Source organism: Meleagris gallopavo, chromosome 22 (assembly GCF_000146605.3).
Source record: "Meleagris gallopavo isolate NT-WF06-2002-E0010 breed Aviagen turkey brand Nicholas breeding stock chromosome 22, Turkey_5.1, whole genome shotgun sequence".
NCBI lineage: Eukaryota > Metazoa > Chordata > Aves > Galliformes > Phasianidae > Meleagris > Meleagris gallopavo.
This window is the reverse complement of record NC_015032.2, coordinates 7588145-7611718: the sequence shown is the minus strand read 5'-3', so window position 1 is coordinate 7611718 and position 23574 is coordinate 7588145. Positions and strand designations below refer to the sequence as shown.

The following is a 23574-nucleotide window of genomic DNA, read 5'->3' as shown; positions in this document are numbered from 1 at the left end:
AAGAATACACCAGAAAGTTCAGCCTGGAGAAGAGAAGGCTCTGGGGAGACCTTGTTGAGCCCTTATGGCACTTAAACAGAGCCTATAAACAGGACAGAGAGCTGCTTTTTAAATGGTCTCATAGTCACATGAGAAGGGGGAATGATTTTAAACTAAAGGAGGGTAGATTTAGGTTAGATGTCAGGAGGTGGGGGTGGTGAGACACTGGTCTAGACTGCCCAGAAGAGCTAGGCATGGATGCCTCGTGCCTAGAGGTGCTAAAGGGCGGGTTGGATGGAGCCCTGGGCAGCCTGATCTGATGGGTAGCAACCCTGCCCATGACAAGGGAGTTGGAACTAGATGATTTGTAAGGTCACTTTGAACCCAAGCCACTCAGTGAATATTTTTTTCTATTCCTCTTTCCCAAGGCACCAGGAACATCTATTATTGCACGACAGGTGACACCAACTACTATCATCAAGCAAGTGTCTCAGGCTCAAACGACAGTGCAACCCACAACGACGTTACAGCGTCCTCCTGTTGTGCAGGTAAGTTTGTAGACACAAAATACATGCTTGATTTTAAGACATGGTGCAAAAAGCGTGAAGTGATCCATGTGACTTCCAGGCAGCAATTATATGATGCCAGTGCTATCACCTAAACATTTAACTGTGCTTTCTTCATCCCTGAGTGTACAGGATTAGATATTTATCACTGAGAAAAATGCAGCTTTTGCTATACACCTAGCTAGCCTTTCTCCCCTTGGAGCCTTTGCCTCTGTCAGTGATCTTGCCAGGCCTAAGAGTGAATGTACCTGAGTCTCACTCATTTACACTGCTGTTACACTGAAGGAAATGATCATTCAGTCTGTGTATTTTTCCCTCTAATGTGCGCATCATTGTTCTCATTGACTCTGACTATGAAAAATGAGACAAGTTAAATCTTTGTCTCCTTTTCTGTTTCCCAAATATCAGTAAGGTAGCTTTGGCACCACTGAAGCCTCTTTTCTTGTGGATCTTTATATAAAGAGCAAGTTTACAAAGGTATTGCTAAAGTTTGGAGAGCTAGCTTTGGCTTGATAAATACTGATTGCCAGTGGTAAGTAGGATATGTGGGAAGTCTGTCAGTGGGACTGTATGTGTGAAAAGATCTTATTTACAATGCTACTTCTTTAAAGATGGTGATCTTACTTTGAATTACCAAGTTGTCTATGAAAGCAGAAAAATGCTTTATCCTATTGTTCATTAAAAGACCTGGAGAAAATCACAGCTTTTGGGTCACTTCTTTTTCTGAAAGTTGCATTTGAAGGAGCAAGCCAAACGAGTTGCACATTGACAGAAGTGCACTTACTTTAGTTGTGTTGGGAAACAGCACTGTATGAGGGTATGCTTGTGTATTTTGCTGCTTAATTCAGTAACCAGAAACCGTGCAGTACTTAAATCAACTTTTGCCATTCCAGTCTCGAATGTGTAGCATATTGTGCCATCTGGTGGCTCTTTCTTTCCACTGCAACAGAAAGTATATTATCCTTCTGCAGTAGCTGGGAAAGATGGGCTACTGTCCTGTGACTTGATTTGTTTGACAGATCAGGAAGCAATCATGTTTTAATATATTCCAAGTACAATAATCTTATGTTTGTGTTCTCTGCAGCCTCAGATTGTTCTGGGTGGTACTGCACAAACAACTACATTGGGGACAGCAACAGCTGTACAAACTGGAACTCCTCAGAGAACAGTGCAAGGAACAACAGCAACCTCCACTGCTGCCACAGTAAGATACTGAGTGCTTTCAGAATCAATTCTGCTGCATTTCTGTGTGTGCAACTATAGAGACACATATCCACTGATGAAGTGGAAGGTAGTAAAGATGTAGGAATTGTGTTATCTACTTGGAGAAAAAGAGTAAAATTTTAAGCAGTACCATATAATTTACAAAGTGTGAAACACAGATCACTTGAATTTTGGGAGCTTTGAGAGCTGCCAAAGTATAAATTTTATTTCTGTAATGGCTTTTGAAGTATTCCTTTCTTAAAAACCATGAGTTATGTGTTCATGGGAATGTGTATCATTTGACATAGCAGAATGGAACCGTCATGAGAAGGGATAAGAGGCTGACACTGACTTGTTCAAGATGCTTGTGTCTAGGGCTGTGCAACAGGGAGAATCAGAGTGCACTGTGCTATGTGCTGGGAAGGAGGAGCTTTGCTATTTGTTGCCCTCCTGCAGTGCCTATTTTCACATACCCAGATGTCATTCATAAAACACTTTGCATTTCCTAGTTTTATTGAGAATAGAATTTTTTATATTTTGATAACAAAAATGTTAAAAAGATATGTATTTACAAACCAAAATATTATTTCAGTCTTATTATTTTCTACGTGGCAGAGGCCCTGAATTTATAGATAGTATTATTTGGTGATTAACTGAGAGAAGGACTTTATTTCTCTGAGTTTGGAGTCAAAGTAGTTGTTATAAAGAGTTCAGCTTCCTTTTTGTTTCCTTTCTTCACTGTCATCCCCTTTTAACAGGAAACTATGGAAAATGTGAAGAAATGTAAAAACTTTCTATCCACATTAATAAAACTGGCATCATCTGGGAAACAGTCTTCAGAGACCGCAGCTAATGTGAAAGAATTGGTACAGAACCTACTGGTAAGAAAAGTTCAGAAGAAACTTTTTTGTAGGAAAGCAGTATGTGGGCCAATTCAGCCTCAAAACTGACCTTTTTGCTTTTAGGAGAAAGATTTTAAAATATGGGAAAAATGAAATTGAAAAAGTTTTTCTGAATTAAAATATATGCATGAATTTTTCTTTGAAGCTTGAAAAGCAGATGTTCTTGCTTATGTTCTCATGAGAACTTACCCATGACCCTCATTAATCTGTTGTAATTGACTTAGGTGAGTTAAATTTAAGTGCAAATTGCGTAGATATTAACTCTTTAAATTCAACAATTTTTATTGATAAGACAGTGAATAAAAAGATGAATTGTGTACTTCAGGGAAGGCAGTACAGCACAGCTGGCACAATGGTTTAGTGAAGGAAACTGCAAACTTTTACATAAAAGTAGTAGCTGAAGCTAGTGTTAAAGCTTGACGTAATTAATATTTATAGATGAGTTTTTATTCCTATATTACTACTGCTCTGTGTAGTTGATAGTGACTTTTAATTTAAGATGAAGTTGTGTATTCCAGATGTTATCACACAGTAACCAGCAGTAGTCCCAAAATCAAATCTTGAAATGTATTTTCCCATGAGGAATGTACAACTACTTTTGTGAGAGACAGCTGCATTCAAAGATTGTTACTGTGATGAAACTACTGATAAGTGAAATAGTGGAGAATGATAAAAACTACTAATTTTCAATAGATCAAGTCTTACTCTTCTTTTGGTGTTGAAGAAGTTAATTTCAGCAATTTCATCCATTTTTCTTTTTGAAGGATGGAAAAATTGAAGCAGAAGATTTCACCAGTAGGCTCTACAGAGAACTTAATTCTTCACCTCAACCTTACCTTGTGCCTTTTCTGAAGGTAATGTGTGTTCACTACACCTCATGGTTATCTACTTACAGCAGTGAGCACAAGCATATCTTTTGCCACTACGGATGGAATTCCAAGGCGGTGTAGATGGAATTTGAAATAGTGCCTGGTTAGGCTTCTGCTCTCTTAAAATAATATTTTTTGTCTCCTGGTTCCAGAAGCTTGTTAGTATAATTCATTGGTATAGTCAGTAGTTGGCTGTTTTAAGAAATCTGAAAAGTGAGGGTTTTCTTTCTATGGCTTATGAGCTGATTCTTTCCATAACTCCAAGCCTATGAGTTGATTTATTATGGTTTCTGAAAAATAGGGATTGAATGAGAGAGAAAACCAAACCATGGACAAACTCATACTCTTAGCTTCTGTGCGTATTTGTGTGGATAAACAGGAAGGTTGTCGTCTCTAAATAATAAATGCAATCTGTCATAAATTTTATAGTAATTGGACACATCTCAAAATAATTTTTATTCCAAAACATTTTCTACCTGAAAAATCAGAGAAGGTACAACAGGCCTTTATGGTAAGAGTATAACCTTGCTTGACTAATGTATGATTAAGGGATGCACTTATAGTTGTAGGTGTGTATTGACGTTTCTGAGGTCTTAAATGCTTGTTCATACTTGAGCTGTTCACAAGGACAGAAATTGTTACCATACAGAAATAACTAATGTAAGTAAAACACTGCAGTCGTCTGATCCATCGCATCCTATAGCTTGGTATATGTAGTTAGGAATGCAGTCTAAGAAGGCAGTGTGAGCTTAGACTGTTAAATATGTTAAGGTTTCTAGGTGGGCTCAGTGATCTATGGGCCCATGATACCCAAGTTTCTGCAACTAAAGGTGCTGTTGCTCTGTCTAGCTTAAAATGGGAAGTGGCATGGTATTTCTCTGTGTGCTGCTGTCATGTTTTCTTTTCTAATGTAGAAGTGCATCTGTTATAATGAACTGAAATTAAATGAATTGCTGTCTATGATGAATGTTTTCTTTTGTGATATAGGATTAAAATACTCAAGCAAATTCTTTCCTTTCCTCTTTTTAGAGGAGTTTACCTGCCTTGAGACAGTTAACACCAGACTCTGCAGCTTTCATTCAGCAAAGCCAACAGCAGCAGCCAACAACGCAAGCAACAACTGCACTTACAGCAGTGATGTTAAGCCCTTCAGTTCAGCGCGCAGCAGGGAAGGCAACTGCAACTGTAACAAGTACTCTACAACAACCTGTAATCAGCCTAACTCAGCCTACACAAGTTGGTGTTAGTAAACAAGGACAGTCGACACCACTGGTGCGTAAGTTGAAGTGTGTCATCTGTTGCTAAACAGGTGTTTTTTCAGAATGCAATGGCTTCACAGGTTGATTGTTTAATTCAGTCGAAGATCTTTGACCATTTTTTAAGGGTAGCTATTAAGGAGAAGAATAATATATATAACTTAAAATCCATTCTTGATTAAAGTACTGTATTTCCTGTTTTAACAAGAAATACTGGCAGATTTTCTCAATTACTCCATAGCCATGAGAGCAGTATTAGGGAGGAATTTTAATTTCCCATTGCATACATCTAATGACAAATTCTTTCTCCTGTTCTGGAATAAAAATTTAGATCTGTATGTAAACTTTCATGAAAACCAGGTAAGAATAGTATCATGTGCACACCACCTCTTGATGTCTACTGGTAGCAAAACAGTGCCTGCACATAGGTTTTTTTGGGGATACGTATTGACTAATGTGCACAATTGAATTGCTAGAATTTCTTGCTACTTAGTATATGAACACTTACCATTCGTCTGAGCTTCTCCATCCATACACTTTTGCATGGAATGGAAAATAGAGATCACTGTGGTCAATTTGTAAATATTCAGTGTAACCAAAATGAAGGGGGGAAAAAAGAGGCAACCTAGTACAAAGCTACACAGCTGTGGCTTATACTGATTCTGGATGAAAACAGTATAGGTAAAACCAGCTGAATTACATGTACCAAGTTGCTATTATTTCTAGCTCTTAAATTTGTTCAGACAGATGCAATTTGCCTCTGTCTGTTTTTCTAATGTAGAAAACATATCTTTGTGATTATAGATAGAGTTCTTAAACAGAAATGGGGTATTTTCTGCTGGTTTGTTGTTGTTGTTGTTGTTGCAGAAAGTGGGTTATTAATTTTTTTCAATGAAGAATGACTTTAGTTTAAAGAAACTTAAATACCTTAACATGTGCCGAACCTGGATCAATGAACAGATGTGTTGGTTGTTAGGCTTTGTTTTTCCCACCTGATTCTTAGCCCTAGTTGGTTCAGATTTGTTTACAGTTCTTTTCTTTCTACAGGTTATTCAACAGCCTCAGAAAGCAGGGACGTTGATAAGGCCCCCACAGGTAACGTTGACACAGACACCAATGGTAGCACTGCGGCAACCACACAGTCGTATCATGCTCACTACTCCTCAGCAAATTCAACTGAATCAACTTCAGACAGGTAGGAGGACACCTGATATGTGCTGTTCTAATAGCATTCAGTTGACTTGCTTAGCATCACTTTTGAAGTGTCAATGGTGCACTGTTGTAGCACTGCTAAAATCTTCAGTGTGTGTTGTAGTGGCTGGGGGTGCACACATGCAGGGCAGTATTTGTAGTTAGAGAAAATGTTTGAGTGCTGGAACTGTATGGGAGGGCACTGTTGTAGGTGGGCGAGATGCTGACAGAAATTGTTGAGGCAAAATCTTTGTGCCAGGAGTATTGTCATTACTACCTGTGACTGGCTCGTAAATCTAAGCTCTGACACAAATTTGATGTACAAATCTTGTCTGTTTTCCTGCAGTACCTGTGGTAAAACCAACAGTATTACCTGGAAACAAAGCTATAGCCACTGTTTCAACACAAGTAGCTGCTGCTCAGAAGAATAAACTGAAAGAACCTGGGGGAGGTTCTTTTAGGTGAGGAACCATGTGCTCATTTGTACTCATACATACTGCCTGGGCAGCCTGCAGAACTTAGTGGGAACCTGTCCATGTACTCTAGTGGTGCTGAATCAGGCTAGGTAAACGCACAAGAACTGAAAATTGATTTTCTGTAGCCAGATTTGCTACTTAAAGACTTGTACAAACAACTGTGGACATGCTTGTACCAGATTGGTTTTATCATTTAGCTGGCACTAAGGGTAAATATTTAAACTCACAAACAATTCTTGTCTGGACAAGCAAGTAGAATTCATTCCTCTGCACCTTCCAACTCTGCTCAGATTGTTTGGATGTACAGCCTGTTTTACAACCATGAATGCAGTTTATTATTATTTGTGGTAGTGATGCATCTAGTCTCTTGTTTCTTAAGGTGCTAAAATGTTGTGTAAGAAAAGATATTGGGAAAAACAGTTAAGAAATGCAAAATGATAGAAATGCTCCTCGAGCTCTTTGGAACCAAATAATGTTAGTTTAATTTTAGCACATAATAAAAGCAAAAACGAAATGGAATATTCAGGTTTATTGTGGAACTCATTATGTGCAGCCATGGTTTTGTAGCAGTGTGTGTAGATATAAGTGCTGAATTTAACTGTTGTAATGAATTTTCCTTTCTTAAGGGATGATGATGACATTAATGATGTTGCATCAATGGCTGGAGTCAACCTGTCAGAGGAAAGTGCTCGGATATTGGCAACAAACTCGGAGCTGGTGGGCACGTTAACAAGGTCTTGTAAAGATGAAACCTTCCTCTTCTCGGCACCTTTACAAAGAAGGATATTAGAAATAGGTATGCTGATGTTTCTAGAGATTTAATAAGCACATTTCACCAGTGCTGAGTTCAATGAAAGACATTTTCCTTACAAATTAATTTGAATAGATCTAAAATTGTTAGAGTAGTTGTCTTTTTGTGTAATTGGATGCTTGTCGGTGATCATTCAGCTTATGGAAGTAGAAGAATGTGTGAAGAATAACAAAGCTATAGAAGCATGGCAATTTAACACCAAAATTACTGTACTTGGTTAAAACTGACTGCATAAAATCATACAGCAACAAAAATAATGAAATTTGTTTGGAAAAAAAGATAAATCTGGGAACGACTTTATCATATTTACTTACAAATTTACAAATGATAGAATAACAAAAAGCCTTCTTCAGTTACTTGTTTTGCTGTAGCATGCAGCATTTCTTAACAGTCATAAGCTTTGCTAGACTAAACTTGGTGTATACCATTTCCTATCTAATGCTTCTTTGCATACATGCATGAAAGCCTTGCTTTGCCAAGCGTTTACGTTTCCATGATAGACACTGGCCATGAAGTTTAACTGAATTGTATAATTATTATTGTTATTTATTATTTTTTTCTATAACTTTTTGCCCTGATCATAGGTAAAAAACATGGAATAACAGAAATCCATCCTGACGTAGTTAGCTATGTATCACACGCTACACAACAAAGACTACAAAACCTCGTGGAAAAGCTATCAGAGACTGCTCAGCAAAGGAATATTTCTTATAAGGTAACTGTTTAATTGCACAAATCACACTGCACACATTTAGTGGCCTGTTATATGCATGTGTACGGATGTTCTTCGTTCTCTAAAGTTAGGCTGTTTATTGTCTCTGATTCATCTTACACTAAGGTATTAATATATCTGGATGACTAGTTGGCTTCAGCTTGCATATGTAAATTTTTTTAAAAACAAATGTAGATGAACTATTCCTACCCCTTAATTATGTCAAACGTTTAAAATCTGAGTGATTGTACAATGGGATAGGCAGATAGAAGATGTGATTTATTTTTGTTCACCACACCCCAGCATTATGTGCCATCTGGTAAAGGTCAGTCAGCATCAAGTCTCCCAGCGTAAAGCTGAATGATGTGATAGATGAGTTCTTCATCTTTCATTTCCTTTCTTCAAGTGTACAGCAACATTGCCAGCTAGCTTTTTGATCTCGAATTGAAGCTACCTGAAGGAGCTGTTCTCCAGAAGCCTTTTTTGTGTGCTTAGTGATGATATAATTGTAGAACCCTTGCGTTCCTTTGTTTCTGGAATTCTATCTATATAGGACCAGTGGGTACAGGGAGGAAAGTAATCATTGAACATGTATTAATATATTCCTTCAAGGAAATATTCTTTGACTGCTCTGACCCTCCAAAAAGGTATACTGTGAGTCATAGAAGTCCAGCTCTGCAACTGCCCTAGCAAGAAGAAGATGCAGCAAAATCTAGTATTGAGGCTTACATCAATTTATATCCTTCTTTCCTCCCATTGCCAGCATATAGGAAGCATATTCTCTACTCCTTTTTGATGGTAACTAATGCTAAATGAGGCACTTTGTAGGGAAACAAGTGGCTGAATGTAGAATGAGCTACTGAGTTTTACCTGCTTTTCAATCACCTGGCTGTGTTGTATTAGAATGAGTAGCCTGTATCTGCTAATGCTGCTGGGATCAGTGTGGGACTAGGGAGCACTGAATTCTCAAGACTGCTGTCTGACAGATGCATATACTTAATAGATGCAAATAGAAGAAAAAAGAATCTCTAAAATATGTTTGTGAAGTTAAAACGATGATGGTATTAATGTGGAAGTCAAAATCTGATGAATTCACAAAATAGAACAAAATGCTTTTAAGAGCTGGTTTGACTGGTGTAAATACACACTTGCTATTTGCTTGAAAAGGACAAAGTGAACAGTTGAGATTTAAATGTATATGTTCTTCTCCAGTACAGTACAAGCTAACAGCTTTGTTTTTAAGATATATAATGAGGAACATATTTGCCATGTTTTCAGGATGATGAAAGATACGAACAAGCAAGTGACGTTCGGGCACAGCTCAAGTTCTTTGAACAACTTGATCAAATAGAAAAGCAGCGTAAAGATGAACAAGAAAGGGAAATTTTAATGCGTGCAGCAAAGGCAAGTGCTTGGATTTCACTCACATTTGCAAATTGTCTTTTTTTTTTTTACGTCAAAAGTGCAGAATTTCTTCTCTTTGTAAAGGACATCCAGTGAAGGAAAAGACTAATTCTCAGAGGTGGAACATGATGAGGGTGTTCTTTAGATACAGCTCTGTTCTGCTTTCCACAGAAAGGGCTGCTGCTTTGCCTTTCCCGTTGCATTTTCCCAAATTTAGTAGGCCCTCAAAGCCAGTCTTTGTGCTTTTCACTGAGGAAAAAGGTTAATCTTATAGCTTGGTTGTATTCCTAAATTATATGCAATAGAGAAGTTACCAGTATTTTGGGGGAATAGAAATAGAGTTCAGAAACGTTTTGACAAATTGAAGAAATGTAATTAATAGGAAGCAGTTGATGTAAGCACTGCACTTTTTGGTTGTACTTGGTGACCCAAGTATAGGATGGATGTGACTACCTAGGAGGGAGCACAATTCCCAAAACAACCTAGGATTTCCATCAGGCTTATAGTGTATGGTAGGAGTTGATGACATCAAAATTGATTAGTGCAATATTTGTACATAAGATGTCAGCAAACACTTGAGTTGGTTCCTATTATACTTGAGATGGAATACTCTGTCCAGGAGCCCTGTGGCAGGTAGATTTCTGAAGGAAAGCAATTTACAAGTCTAGAAAACGTGACCTATAAAATAAGAAAAGATTTTATGCATTCTTTTCAGAAGGGGGAAGATGAGGGTGAGATATATGTAAATCATTGCTTACTCTATGAAGCAGTAATTTGCATGTTCTTATAATTTCCTGTGTTTGCTGCACCTGGAGTGCAGCAGGAAAGACCTTGGTTAATCATGAGGAAAAGCTTAACATTTGAAGGATGCTTGAGTATTGAATTAGAATAATTTATTTTGTTGCTGGTCTAGAGGTTGGATGGGATTGAAAGCACCATTTGTTTGGATACACATCGTATTGCTGTGTGAGGAGTATGAATGAAAGACTGTCTTGAAGTTCTTCCCATTTTCTGTTTGTTTGACTTCTTGGGGAAAAAAACCAGAAAACAAGAAACTAAGAGAGCTGATACACATATCCCCAAAAACACAACCAAAACCAATGTCTTGATATCATTAGACTATAAAGTTTACTGAAATAATGCATTCTGTTGCTTCTACGAATATGGAATACGATGGGCAGGTGGTAATGCTTGAGGTCTGTTGGCCACTTAACTGGCCTTCTGTTCAAATGGCAGTTTGACCATCTGTAGGCACAGCAAATAATGTTCTTACTAACCATGTGGTTGTACATGTATGGGAGGAATTCTTCTGAAAAGCAAAGGTGTGATTCCTTTTTGAGATTCAGAGTTATGCGTATTTTGTGCCTCATAATGGTTTTCTTTAGGCATAAATGTGTGCTGTTCCTTTCCTGTTTTTAACAAAGCTGAAGAAGGGGGGGTGCTTTGTCAAAAATAGTTACCTGAAGCTAAGAAATGGAAAACTGTTTTTAATTTCTAAGAATGATTTTCCTTCCCTGTCTCTTCTCCAAAAGTGGTAGGTAGGTACTTTTCACTTCCCATGGAAGTTAAGAAAAGCCTTCATATGCAGTATAAGACGTATCTTCTTTTAATTACTTCTGTAAATTAATTGATTTTTCTTTTTCTTCCTTGACCCATCCGTGTTCGTCATTTTATCAACACAGTCTCGATCTAGGCAAGAAGATCCAGAACAGCTTAGGCTGAAACAGAAGGCCAAGGAGGTAAGTGTTTCACTTTGACATTAACTTTGATTTGGAAAATTTAAAAGAAAAATAATTAATGGTCCTCGTTCTGGCCTATGCAGATGCAGCAACAAGAGCTAGCACAGATGAGACAGAGGGATGCCAACTTGACTGCATTAGCTGCAATTGGTCCAAGAAAGAAAAGGAAAGTGGATTCACCAGGATCTGGATCAGGGACAGAGGTATGGTCTAATTGCAGTTCTTGGTTTTCTGCACCACTCTGCTGTAAAAGACTTTTTTTCAGAGCTCTCTTTCCTCATGGATGGAGGTTTCTGAGTAGCAGAGTTGTATTTTGAATGTGTTCAGATTTTCTTTCTCCAGGGCCAGAATTAATTTTTAGCATGAATGTAATGACATGGGGAGTAAAACTGAGTGATGTTCCCTGTTTTGTGGGACCTGGGGCATGTTAGAAAGCAGTTGCTGTTTGCTCAAGTCTGTGCCTTTTTGGACCTCCGTGGTTTTGGAAGAGATTGTTATAATTGTAGCCAAACTGATTAAGTAATAGCACAAACTAAGTAATAGCACAGACTAATTAATGCCTTTAGTGAGATGGCTGAAGTGATAGAATTGAATCATTAGGAGCTTCCAATTATAGGAAGTTGCCTAATTTATTTCATCAGCTTTTGATTGGCCTTAGTTTTAGGATCTCTGCAGCAGATCAGTTGGACAATTTGTGAGTGATTATGATGCTCACCTATATCCTTTGGATATCTCACAACTTAATCTAGCCTTTTGAAGATTAAAAAAGTCTCTACTGACAAAGTTATCAGTATGCCCAATATTTGATTGGTTTAATGTTCATTTAATTTCAGGTAGATTGATAAACTATCTGCAGTATTTGTAAACAAGTTAATGAACATGAAATGGTATAAAATTGCTTTGTGCATGGAAGACACTGAATATAGGATTTCTCTAATGCTTAGAAGGGACTTGTTATTAACAGGACCAAAAGCTCTGTTTTCATAATTTGAGGTGTTTTCCCTGCAGAATTTTCTATCTGATAGTAAGTGACAGGATAGTAATAATTGAATAATTCTGCTTGTGAATGAGCATTGCACATTTTTGCTGCTAAGGCAGTTTGAGCTATAGAGAAGCTCTGTTTCAGGATAGTTCACCTTGTTTTATACTGAGTTGTTAGAAGCAGTAATTTACAAGTCCTCGATATAAAATATTACAGAACAATCTGAATACTAACAGATGATATTTTTATATTAAAATCAAGCCTCTTGAGCATCTTCATAAATAATTTTGAGTTTTGAAAGCTAGTGAAATGCCTATTATTGATAGGGTTGTTTTTATATAAGTTAACAAATTCCTGAATTAATGTTTTATAAACGTAGTTTAAAATTAGGAAGTTTGCAGAATTGTGGCACTGAGATCAATATTGATATGAATGATGTGGTCTCTGAGGAGTATACTGAAATACCTCACAGAGTGTTCCTGTTGGCATTGCCTGCTTAGCATGCTCAGCTGTGCAGCAGTGTGAATAGTCTGTTCGTGTCACCTAGGTTATGAAATGTGTTTTATATCTGCTGTGAACACTTGTTTGTATTTCATCTAAATCTGACTAATGTAGTTATCCTAGATTAATCGCTTACTGGTTAACCAATTAACCGCAGGTTTCCAGGAAATCTAATTTTTTGTCGTTTAATTAAGAACCAGCTGCTTTTGATCTGATAAACTCACAGCTGTGCTTTTGCTGCTGTGTCACTTGACATTTTTAAATTGAGCTCCACTTGTCGCCATTTGTGTGCAGTTTGTAGCTAAGGCATATTACAAGAAGTGTGGAAAATAAGGTTTGTCATTACTTAGACACAGATTTGTAAATGTAAGCTTTTGATGTGTAGGAATGCTGAATCTTAATTACATGTAAAATCACCTCTAAGTAATAACTGTACTGTTTCGGAATCCAACAGAACAGGCTGCTGTCATTTTTACAATCTTATGTCCACATGATTTTATTGACAGTTATGAGAAAGCTGCTTAACTCATTCTGTGCCTACAGGAGTAGCAGTTATCTCTCTTTATAATCATTCCTAAAATTTCTATTGGTTTGAAGTGGTCTATATAATAAAACGGGGATTGAGCCTCTCCTAATGTAGCAGAGGGTTGTTAGGGTAGTATGGTTAGGTTGTGGTTGGACTTGATGATCTTTAAGGTCTTTTCCAACCTGAGCAATTCTGTGATTCTAAGGAATATTTGGAAGACAAAAGTAAAAGAACCCCACCCAGCCATTCTTTCTATAGACCTTTTATTCCTAACTTGTATGTATCTGATATTTAGCATCCAGTGCTGTCCTGCAATCAGTGTCCATTGAAGTCGATAGAAAATAAGCACCTATGTTGTGTGTTTTAAAATGTGCCTTTAGAAATCTGGCCTTTAAGCAGTGCAGAGGGCTTGTGGGCTCAACAAGTAACGTGTGGGAGTGGTGAGGTGCTGGAACAGCTGCCCAGGGAGGCTGTGGATGCTCCGTCCGTCCCTGGAGGTGTTCAAGGCCAGGTTGGATGGGGCCCTGGGCAGCCTGGGCTGCTATGAAATGTGGAGGTTGGTGGCCCTGCGTGTGGCAGGGGGTTGGAGATCCGTGATCCTTGAGGTCCCTTCCAACCCTGGCCATTCTGTGATTCTGTGCTTGAGAAGCAGAAGTGTGACTCCATTGCTGGTGGTGTGCTGCAGTGACAGCGCCTTCCAGCACGGGGTTCGGTTGGTTCCTCAGTTCGTGCACCAAGAATAAAGGTATACACGTAACATGCAGAGGACTGCATGGCTGTGTGTCTCAGCACCTTGTTCACATGGCTCTCGTGCTACTGCACTGTTCTTGCTTTTCTCAGGTCTACTCTCAGGTGTTCTTCATTAGAACACTTCTTTTGGTGCTCCAGAATGTCAGGCGATGGACCTTCTGGTGTCAGTTGGTACAAAGAGTAGTAGACCATTCTAGCAAATGAAATTGGAGGTGAAAAAAAGTATAAGCAAGCCATGGAAATGCGGTCTGTTTCCAGTCAGTCCACGCGTATGGTTTCTTTTCACGCACAAAGAGCAAAGTATCTCCAACGGGCAACTGCCAAAAGTATCCCCGGCTTCTAAAGCCGGAGCTGAAAGTTGGTTTTTGGTCTCTTTGTGCCATCTGCTGGCGGCTGTGCTCACTGCTGCCGTTCTGTTCTGCCGGGCAGGCGAGGAGCAGCGCTGTGCCTCGGGAGCTGAGCTGCGCTGCATCACTGCCCGGCAGGGAGCTGGGTGCACGTGTTGGAAAACTCGGTGACACATCCATCTCTTTTCTGAAAGAGACGGTCTGTTACTCTAGATGGCGTTCTTGCTGGATCTCATGGCATTTAGAGCATTGTGGGATTTCCTTGCTTATGTAAAGGAAAGTGTAGAAAACATATAGGAGTTGTATTAATCACCTGTGTCCTATCACGGCTGTGATTTCTCTTCTGCAAGTGAAAATTTGACTTAGCTGTAGCAGAGTTGCTCTATCAACTTGGTTAGGAGTCCATCTGCATGTGAACAGCTGAAGAAGGGCTGTGGCATGTCTAAACATCTCTAAAGAAATCTTATGGTCTTTCTCCTGCTTTTCTTGTTCTATTTTTTCTGAAGTAAATAATGCACTACTTGTGGCAGATGACCAGTGTGTACCAGAGGGATAAACGTTGCCAAAAGATAGACAGGAATTCAGAGATGGTTAGAGAATGTCTGCTGGTGTCCAGAATAGCTGCTGCTTAATATAATCCTGAGCTTGGTTACAGCTGTCGTCAGCAACAGGCAGAGCTGGTGGCACTCTGCTGTGAAGATCAGGGGAGATCAAGGGCATGATTTGAGACCTCCCAGCCAGGCAGATGGGTGTGCTTCCCAGTTCAGAAAGAGCTGCAGGGCGAGGGTCTGTACAAACACTGAGACTTTTTGTTTGCTTTGCTCGGTGGGATTACCTTACTACAGATAGAAGCAGCTTTTTGTTATTTTATTTTTATTTTGATTAAGCTAAACATCACTGATAGCATTTAACTATTGAACTGCAGTTAACAAATAATAATTACAAAATGCCTAAGTTGATAGCATACACCGTCTGTGAGCTTCCTGGACATCATCCACCGGTTCTCATCTTGTGTTTTCCCCTAGAAGCTCTGCAGTAAGTGTGGCCGCAGACCTGTTCTGATGCTTCTGCTCTTTTCCTTCCCAGGGATCTGGTTCGAGTGCAGCAGTCCCAGGCAGCTCTGGAGTTGGAACAACCAGACAGTTTACGCGACAAAGGATAACGCGGGTGAACCTCAGGGACCTCATATTTTGTTTAGAAAATGAGCGAGAGACAAGCCATTCACTATTGCTATATAAAGCATTCCTTAAGTAAAGTGGAAAAGATCAAGGTATTTTTGACGGAGAGCCGCCTGAGGACATTTTTTTATATATTTGCAGATTTCGCCTTTTTGTAACAAGCAAATGGGATATTGTTTGAAAAACAGCCACCTCTTTACATGGAACAGTTTTATATTCCTGTTTATAAATAAACTCTTCAGTGTGAGAGAAAATACATTTCTGTAACAGTGAGGATACTTACAAGGCCTGTGGATACTATAAAAGGACAATTAAACTTTAACTCATCTCTTGATTGAGTGGCCTTCTTGCCAAACAAGCCATATATAAAGACTGATGGAATCGTTTAGCAAATAACTAGCTACCCTGTCAGCCCTGTAGCAGTTTTGACATTAATTGTGCGTTTTAGTTCAGTTTTATTCAACTAAATCAATTATATAGGCATATGTCTACAGCAGATGACCTCATTTCATTTAGCTTTTTTTTTTTTTTTAACAGTCAGTTAGCAAAGCAAACTGATTTTTTTAAGGATATTTATCTTTCCCCCAAATGTTCAAAATCTAGAGGGATATACAGTTAATTTTAAACATAACCTCAATTTTAATCACATTATTGCTTATTAGAGGCCCTGAAATCCCGTAAAGGAGGGTTACTTCTGAATGTTTTAGCAGCATCTGTAAAAATGCATTTTATTTGCTATAGTTTGTAAAGCTGTAAAGTTAAAAAAGGAAAAAAAGGAAAAAAAGAGAAACCTTTTCAGCATAAATATATTTTACTTGCACTGTGTTTTTTAGCTAAAGTGAAAGCTTAGATTAAATAAAATCAAAGTTGAGAGGAATCATCAGTGTGAATCAAGTGTTGAAAAATGGTTGGTGTATTTTGTCAGTAATTGTACATAATTTTTGGCACATAACATAAAAATGGCTATGTAAACTATAATTATTTTGCTAAAAGACTGTATGCAAGCTGTGGGCCTACTTTAAAGATGTCCAGAGCAAAGTCCCTTCTTTGTACCTATTTTTTTATTACAAATATACTAATTGGTTCTTTATATTTTCAGAGGTTATTGTATTAAATTGTCTATTGATAGTACTTTTATGACTGTAAATACTTTGGCTTTCTTTGTGTGACCTCTCATGGTAGAATTTAACTCTCTTGCGTGTAAACTGAATGCTATCAGTATTTTTATCAACACCTGACAACTGTTACACCCCTTTCATTTTGTCTTTTAGGAAATCCTGTCTTTCCATTTTTTTTCATGTAAATTTTGCACAGTTACTTGTTCATATGTAAATATTTACTTTCAAAAATGAAGTTTTTAATTGCTATTGTTTTATATAGGATTGAAAGAAAATTAACTCCTTTATTAAAAACAAATTTATCTGTATTTGCTAATGTATTTTTCTCTCTGACTCTTTTCTCCTCTTGAATTTATTTTTCTCGGTACAGTAAAAGATCCGTCTGCCCGAGGGGATGCTGTTTGCTAAAGATGCACTTTGGTTTTTTATATTGTTTTGTTCTGTCAGTGTTTTGGAGGTATGTTTTGGAGGTATGTAACTTAATCCAGCTGGAAGCATCGTTATTGGGGATCTCAGATGGAGGCCAATGGCTCGTGGGGTGTTTTGTGTTTGGTTTTTAAGCGGGGAAACTTTCTGAAGAGATCCTGAGAACTATTTCGTTTTGATCTAGCGAAGACGTAACAAAATCTCCTCTGCTGAGGGCAAGCCTGCTTCCTCAGCCACAGTTACTGCAGCAGGATGGTGTGATGCAGAAGGAGGTGTGATAGAACATTTGGAGCACAGCTGTGAAAGACCGTAATCAGGGACTCATTTTTGTTTACTAATGTGAAAGCCAGAAGGTGTATTTCTGATGCTCTGTACTGAATGTTTTGCTTCTGATTTTTTTTTTTATAAATAATTTTCCCCACGTGAGTGGTTTACAAAAATAAATAAACACAATTGTGAGGGCCCAATCCCCCCTATTAGGTGCATAGAAAAATCAGTGGCTTTGATCATTGTTTCTTGTGAACAGACAAACCTACCTATGGGCTCCTGCTCCAGGTGTGCTGCTGGAGGGCTGCATGTGCTCACGTGGCACAGAGACCCACTGCAAAGGCTGCAGCAGTGTTGTGCTCCCCAGTGTCACGTACAGCACTTTCTGGAAGGTTTTACTTGTTTGTAAACTCCAGTCTGTCTTTGGAATTATGTAATGTTGTTAAATGTAAAGAAACAGCCTTGACTTTTGTCCAGATCATTGTCACAGCCTTCCTTCCAGCCAACGAGCACAGAGCTGCGGCAGGTGAGTTGGGAAGAACCTCCTGACCTTGGTGTGTTGCTTTGGGGTAAGGCACGCCTGAGAAACTGGAGCTGCTTGGCTCTCTGCTGTCTGGACAGAAGGCTGGGAAGTGCTGGAGCAGCCAGAGGAATTGGGCAGAGGAGGCAAATCTGTAAGGTTGCAGCACTTGGTTTTGGTTTACATCACGTCTGGAAGCGCAGTCAGCTGTTTGCTCCGTGCAGTTCTTCCCACCCAGTGGCAGTCCCTGAATTCCAGGCAGGAATGTTGGTAGCCCCCCTGTAGCTCACATTGCTGTGGGCTGAGATTGTGGCTGGGTTGAGTGCTGCCTCCTGCGGCTGTCGGCATACTTCTGAGACGTTCTGGCAGATCAGCTGTGGATGTTATTAATACATATATTGATAAGACGGTGACTATTTTAAAGCCTCTCAGAAGCTTTATGACCCAGAGCAGAAGTTGGAGCTGAATGCAAGAGTGAATGCATGTGTGGGGCTGCACAGCCCTGGTGTCTCAGTGCCCTGCAGGGAGGGGAGCTCTGGGCCCTGGTGCAGCTCCAACCCTTCACTATAAGTTTGCAGCACTCCTGCATGTGACCTGCAGGCCCTGCACCCTGCCTTATGTTAGCCTTGCTCTACTTCAACACCTTTGATGAGATGGTGTGTAGCTGTAATGCTCCTGAGCTACTGCTGGTGGTTTTTTTCTAGCACAGAAATCCAGTGGAACCACTGAGATACGATACACAGTCTGATGTGAGCCTGGTTTTCATATTTCACAGCTTTGCAATTAAACTGATATGCTTTCAAGGCATTGAAATACACAGGGAAAGATACATGCATAGACACTGATCAATGCCACCAAAATTCCCAACAGCTCAGATTTTGTTGGAGACCTCAGTCTGATCCAGGAAATTTCCTCATCTTCATTAATGGTCTGAATTACAAATGACATGCTAACACAGCAGTCGCTTCAACAGTTTTGAAACTGGCAGAGAAGAGGAGTTAACAGTTGGGGTAAGTCAGAATCCTGCTTGGTTGCACACCTGGTACACTCAAGCAGCAATTTCTCCCTGGCCTGTGTATGTAGATCCATGTATTGTGTGTTTACATTGAGAAGAGCCTCTTTAGAAACTTCCAGTACTCCTGCAGGGCTGTTTGCACATCTGGGCTTTAGGCAAGGGCTGGCTGGGTGCTTCAGTTTGCTCCTAACCTTTGATCTGAGCACAGCGTGGCTTTACTTCAGCACTTGTGTACTTCTCAATCCAACAGCAAACCGAAGTCTATCTACAAATATATAAATAATGTAAATAAATTTGCATGTGCTTCCTGGCTTTCTGTCCTGCCTTCAGTGCTCTAACCTCACACCGCTGCGATGGAGCATTGCCCAGCTGTAGGGATGGGGCTGAGATCGGTCTGTGTGATCTCCCAGGAGGCGGCGCTGGGATGCAGTGTCCTGCAGGGACAATTCTGCTGCCTCCACGCGGTGCCCAGTGCTTTCTTCCCCTCCTGAAGGAGCAAGGGAAAGCTGTGAGGTGGGTGGGCTGGGACTGATCTCTCACTCTTGGAAAGTAATAGCTGAGCGCCTCGAACTTAATGTTTCTTTGCTCCTTCTATCATTCATCAGTGTCACCCCTACCCCGTTGCCTGCTCGAGGGCCAGGCCGGTTTGAAGGGGAGAGGTGCTGGATGAGGGCTGTGTGCCAATAGCGCAAAGCAACAGCTGAAGCGGGTGCCCAGGGCGTAAAGCCGGCTGTGCGGGATAAGGGAGGAGCAGCGGTCAGCGGATAGAGGGCAGCTCTATGCTGCGGGCGGAGCCGCTCCGTGCGGGAGATGAGCGCAGGCAGCGCTCGGAGCGGCTGTTTGCTTCTCCGCCGTACGGTTCTGTGTCCGTGTGGGGAAAGGCAGAGGAGAAGGGGTGAGAAAGCTGAGCCGCACGGCCGTCCCGTCCCGCGTAGTTGAGGCATCGCTGACGCTCTCACGGAGCGCCGGGGCCGGGAACCGCTCGCTAATTGCAGCCCGTTCATTAATAAAGAGCCGAATCCGCTGCCGGCCCCGCGGCGGGCGGCAGGGGGAGCTCCGAGTCCGTCCGGCTCCATCCCCGGCTCAGCCCCGCACGGGGCGGCACGTCTGCCTCATTCCGAGCCAGAAATATCTGTTTGCTGGGAGGTAAATAGCAGAAAACGCGAAGGAGAGGAAGAGTGGATATAGGCTAACTGATAAAGCGAGAAAAACAAAGCTCGAATTAGAAATAATAACAATAATAAAAAAACGCGGGCAGCTCCGTGCGCTCGGCAGCTCTGACCCGGGGCTGCTGGATGCGTTGGGAACGGCTGCCAGGGATCGCTGTCTTTCCAGGTCGTTAAGTCCTTTGCTCTTTAGCTTTTTGCCTCCTGAACGCCCCCGAGGTGTGTTATAATCACCCCAAAATGCAGCTTCTAATTGTTCCGTGTCCCCGAGGGGAGAGGGAAGAGAAGAGCTGCAATAAATTGCAATAATCAGCGCTCGGGCAGCAAACGAACCCCGACCTCCTGAGGGGGGGGGAGGGGGTAGAGCAGTGCCTGGCTCTTGCAAAGGGCCGTGTTCAGCGGTAATCTTATTTGTAATCTAATCAATATGTTTACTGAAGGGGAGAATATCATCAAGTATTACTTTAAGACACTTAGGAGATGCGACAGCATTCAGAAAGGGGATGTAAAGGCATTATGTGGCTGGGTTTGCTAATGGCAACACACAGCAGTGTGCCAGGGGAGTGTGAGGGGGGAGGGCACGGTGTCGTCCTTTGGGGTCCCTCTGTGGGGTGATGTCAGTGCCCTGTGCTGTGCCAACCCCTCTGCCCCATTCATGCATCTCATGAATGCAGTGCTTTTTCCAGAGGGGGTCAATGTAGGATTATAAAAACTCACTCTGGTGGCGCTTTCTGCTGAGGGATGTCTCATGTCTCGCCTCCAGCGCAGCTCCCACTCTCTCTGCTGCTGCTGGACAGTACAGGGACACGGAGATCTCCACTCCAAAACCCTGCAGGAAGGCTCCCAAAATCCCAGGGCATGGCCCTGCGCTGCCAGAACAGCTCCTTAGTTCCATTGCTGTGCAGAACCTCCCCCCAGAAATGAGGGCTGTGGTGGTCAGAGGTGCCAGGGCTCTGTGGCCCATCCCAGCACAACACCAACATCAAATCACAGAATCATTAAGGTTGGAAAAGAGCTGTGAGATCCCTAAGTCCAATCCCTGCCCACCCCCCTGTGCCCACTGCCCCGTCCCTCAGTGCTCCAGGGATGGTGACCCCACCGCCTCCCTGGGCAGCTGTGCCACTGCATCACTGCTCTTACAGAGAGGAATATCCAGCCTGATCCTCAGTGGCCTCAACTGTAAGATGCTGCTAGAAAGCAGCAGCTGTTGTCAGAGCCACAACCCCACGGAGGTGGGAGGCAGAGGATGGACAATTGAGCTTTTATTTGTTGTTCTGCTCAGTAAAGTTTGGAGGCTTTAGTGAATACATATTGGGCAGCATGTAGCATCCATAACAGACAATCAGGCTCTGAAGGGCCCCTGGAGGAGTGCCCTGCTCACCCCAGCAGTTACAGTCCTGAAACACGAGCATTACATGTCTGTAAGTGTATACAGTATTTCCCTTATAAAATTTGCATTCTATCTAATGCATCCCAAAGCTCTTTAAAAACTGAAAATAGAAATTCCAAAGGTTGGGCTGCAGAATGGATGGAGGCTTATCTCACTGCAGCCATTGGGGCCTGGCTGCTGAGGGGATGCTGTGCTCTACGGAGGCACCGATGCTATAGGGAGGTGGGATGGGATGATCACTATGGGTCCAGACCAGAGCACCAAGTTCCACCTGCAGCTTCATCGTTGCACCCACCCCCCCACTGCACAGCACCTTAAACTGGGGCTAAACTGACAAGGAAGCTGGTAGGGAAATAAAGCCGACAAGAAAAATAAGTGCTGCCCCTTTAATTATTTAAATTAAGACTTATTTGAAAGCTGTGTTTGCAACAAACACCCTCCTCCCCTTTATTTTTTAATGAGCTCCAGCGCATTGAAAAAGAGGAAAAAAAAAAATCCAATAAACTCCCCCTTGCAGTTTCTGAACATGTTTAATTAAACAGGTCAGAAAAAAGCCCTCCTGCACCGCCTGAGGAACTGTGCTGTCAGCACTCCTTCCCAGCAGCAATCCCAGCCTGTGGCCCTGCAGGCTGCAGGTTGGGGCCCTACACAACCCAGGAGAAATTTGGGGTGCAGGGCAGAGCTCTGTAGGACTGCTCCCAAGAGCCAGTCCTGCTCTTACAAAGGCATTCCCACATCTCCAGCACTGATAGTGCAGAGGAATGGGCACATCCCTCATCTGGGCTGAAGGGATTCGTGGCGGGATCTCAGGTTATTGAAAACAAAAATCAGTCTGTCCATTAATAGCACTGGGGAATGGGAAGGAATGGAGCAGGCCAGGAATTGCTGTGTGAAGCCCATTGGCACCAGCCAGCAGGTGCCTGAGGGGGGGCTTAGCCTTGCTTCTGCTAACTTGGCAGTGCTGAGAGGAGTAACACTGATACTGTGGTCTGTGCATGCCTTAGAAAAGATGTATTGAGATGCTTGTGTTGCTGGTTGTCACCAAGTTTTAAGAAATAGAAATAGAGAAAATATAATAGACTCTCCAGATTTGCAGCCTTAATAGCTATGTGGCACATCCTAATTATTATATATCTCTCACATCAGTCTACTCCAGTGAGCGTGGTGTTTTTATTTGGCTCCATCTGGTGTATGATAGCATCCCTCTGACACTGGAACAAGTGTGAATCAGGGAGCAAATCTAACACAAACCTCTGCAGAGAGTTTCCTTACGAGATGCCCTGCCCATTTAGTCCAACCATTAACCCATCCCCACTGTGCCCACTGACCACATCGCTCACAGCCTTTATCCAGTTATATCACAGCCTCCTTACAAAACGGGCCCCTCCCAGCATGCTGCTTGTCCTGCCCTGACTCAGGCTTGCACCAGCAGATGAATGAGAGGCTGCTCTGTATTTACTGCTGCACTACTTCTAATCATATGTTTTCCCAACAAAGAGTTGCCAGCTTGGTACTTAGAGATCAATACATTTTATTTATCACCTCCAGGCAGGCACCATTTCCTATTAATGTCTTTCGCGCTTTATAGGCTAATTAAGGTCAGCTGACCAGCAGAACGCTGCTGTGTTTGCTTTAAGCCACTCTCACTAATTACTGCTTGAACCTGACGTGGTACCCTGCATCAGATGGGTCCCTGCTGTGGGCTCAGTGTTTGCTGCTCCTGCAGCAGCAGCCAGCGAGCAGTGGGGATGTGGGGATGGTGCATGTGGTCTCTTGTGATGCTTTTCTGTATTTTATTATTTGGGAGCTCCAAAGAGGCGCTGGAGGCTGCTCAGCACTAAGCCAGCCTGGTGTTCCATATGGGAGCAGGGCACCTTGCTGGAGAATGGTATCTAGGGAAGGTGGGGTGGGGGGGGGAAATAACTGATCCGAGCTCCAAATGCTCCTCAGTGAGGCATCTCCAGGGATGAGAGGTAACGCAGGGAAAGTCAGGTTGGTATTAGGAGAAATTTCTTCTCCAGAAGAACAGTGATGCAGTGGCACAACAGCTCATGAGGTGGTAGGGTCATCATCCCTGGAGACGCTCCACAACCATGGAGATGTGGCAACAACTGAGAGATGTGGGCAGGGAGCATTGTGGGGTGGGCTGAAGTTGGATTTGGGGATCTTAGAGTTCACTTCCTATCTCAGTGACTCTATGACCTTGCACAGAGTCTGTGTAATGCTATAATGGGATGGAAAGTACTGCCATAATAGTAGGATAGCAAAGCTGTAGATACA

General features: G+C 41.6%; 1 protein-coding gene and 1 long non-coding RNA gene across 2 annotated transcripts in view; one reads left to right on the top strand and one right to left on the bottom strand.

Moving 5' to 3' along the window:
- Positions 1–16818, top strand: part of TAF4 (TATA-box binding protein associated factor 4) — a gene marked incomplete at its 5' end in the record, with an annotated part of 33866 nt that extends 17048 nt beyond the window's left edge. The window contains 13 exons of the mRNA XM_031556603.1: positions 408–527; positions 1630–1749; positions 2507–2629; positions 3415–3504; positions 4549–4791; positions 5823–5970; positions 6313–6427; positions 7069–7238; positions 7838–7968; positions 9244–9369; positions 11052–11108; positions 11192–11311; positions 15301–16818. Of these exons, the coding sequence (XP_031412463.1) occupies positions 408–527; positions 1630–1749; positions 2507–2629; positions 3415–3504; positions 4549–4791; positions 5823–5970; positions 6313–6427; positions 7069–7238; positions 7838–7968; positions 9244–9369; positions 11052–11108; positions 11192–11311; positions 15301–15468 (1731 nt within the window). The remainder of the gene's footprint in view (positions 1–407; positions 528–1629; positions 1750–2506; positions 2630–3414; positions 3505–4548; positions 4792–5822; positions 5971–6312; positions 6428–7068; positions 7239–7837; positions 7969–9243; positions 9370–11051; positions 11109–11191; positions 11312–15300) is intronic.
- A 2694-nt stretch (positions 16819–19512) lies between these two features.
- On the bottom strand, positions 19513–20842 carry LOC116217386. The gene is made up of 2 exons (XR_004161860.1): positions 20622–20842; positions 19513–20194 (listed from the first exon to the last, which is right to left on the bottom strand). It is a non-coding gene; the product is annotated as an uncharacterized LOC116217386 (long non-coding RNA).
- Between the last annotated feature and the right edge of the window lie 2732 nt (positions 20843–23574).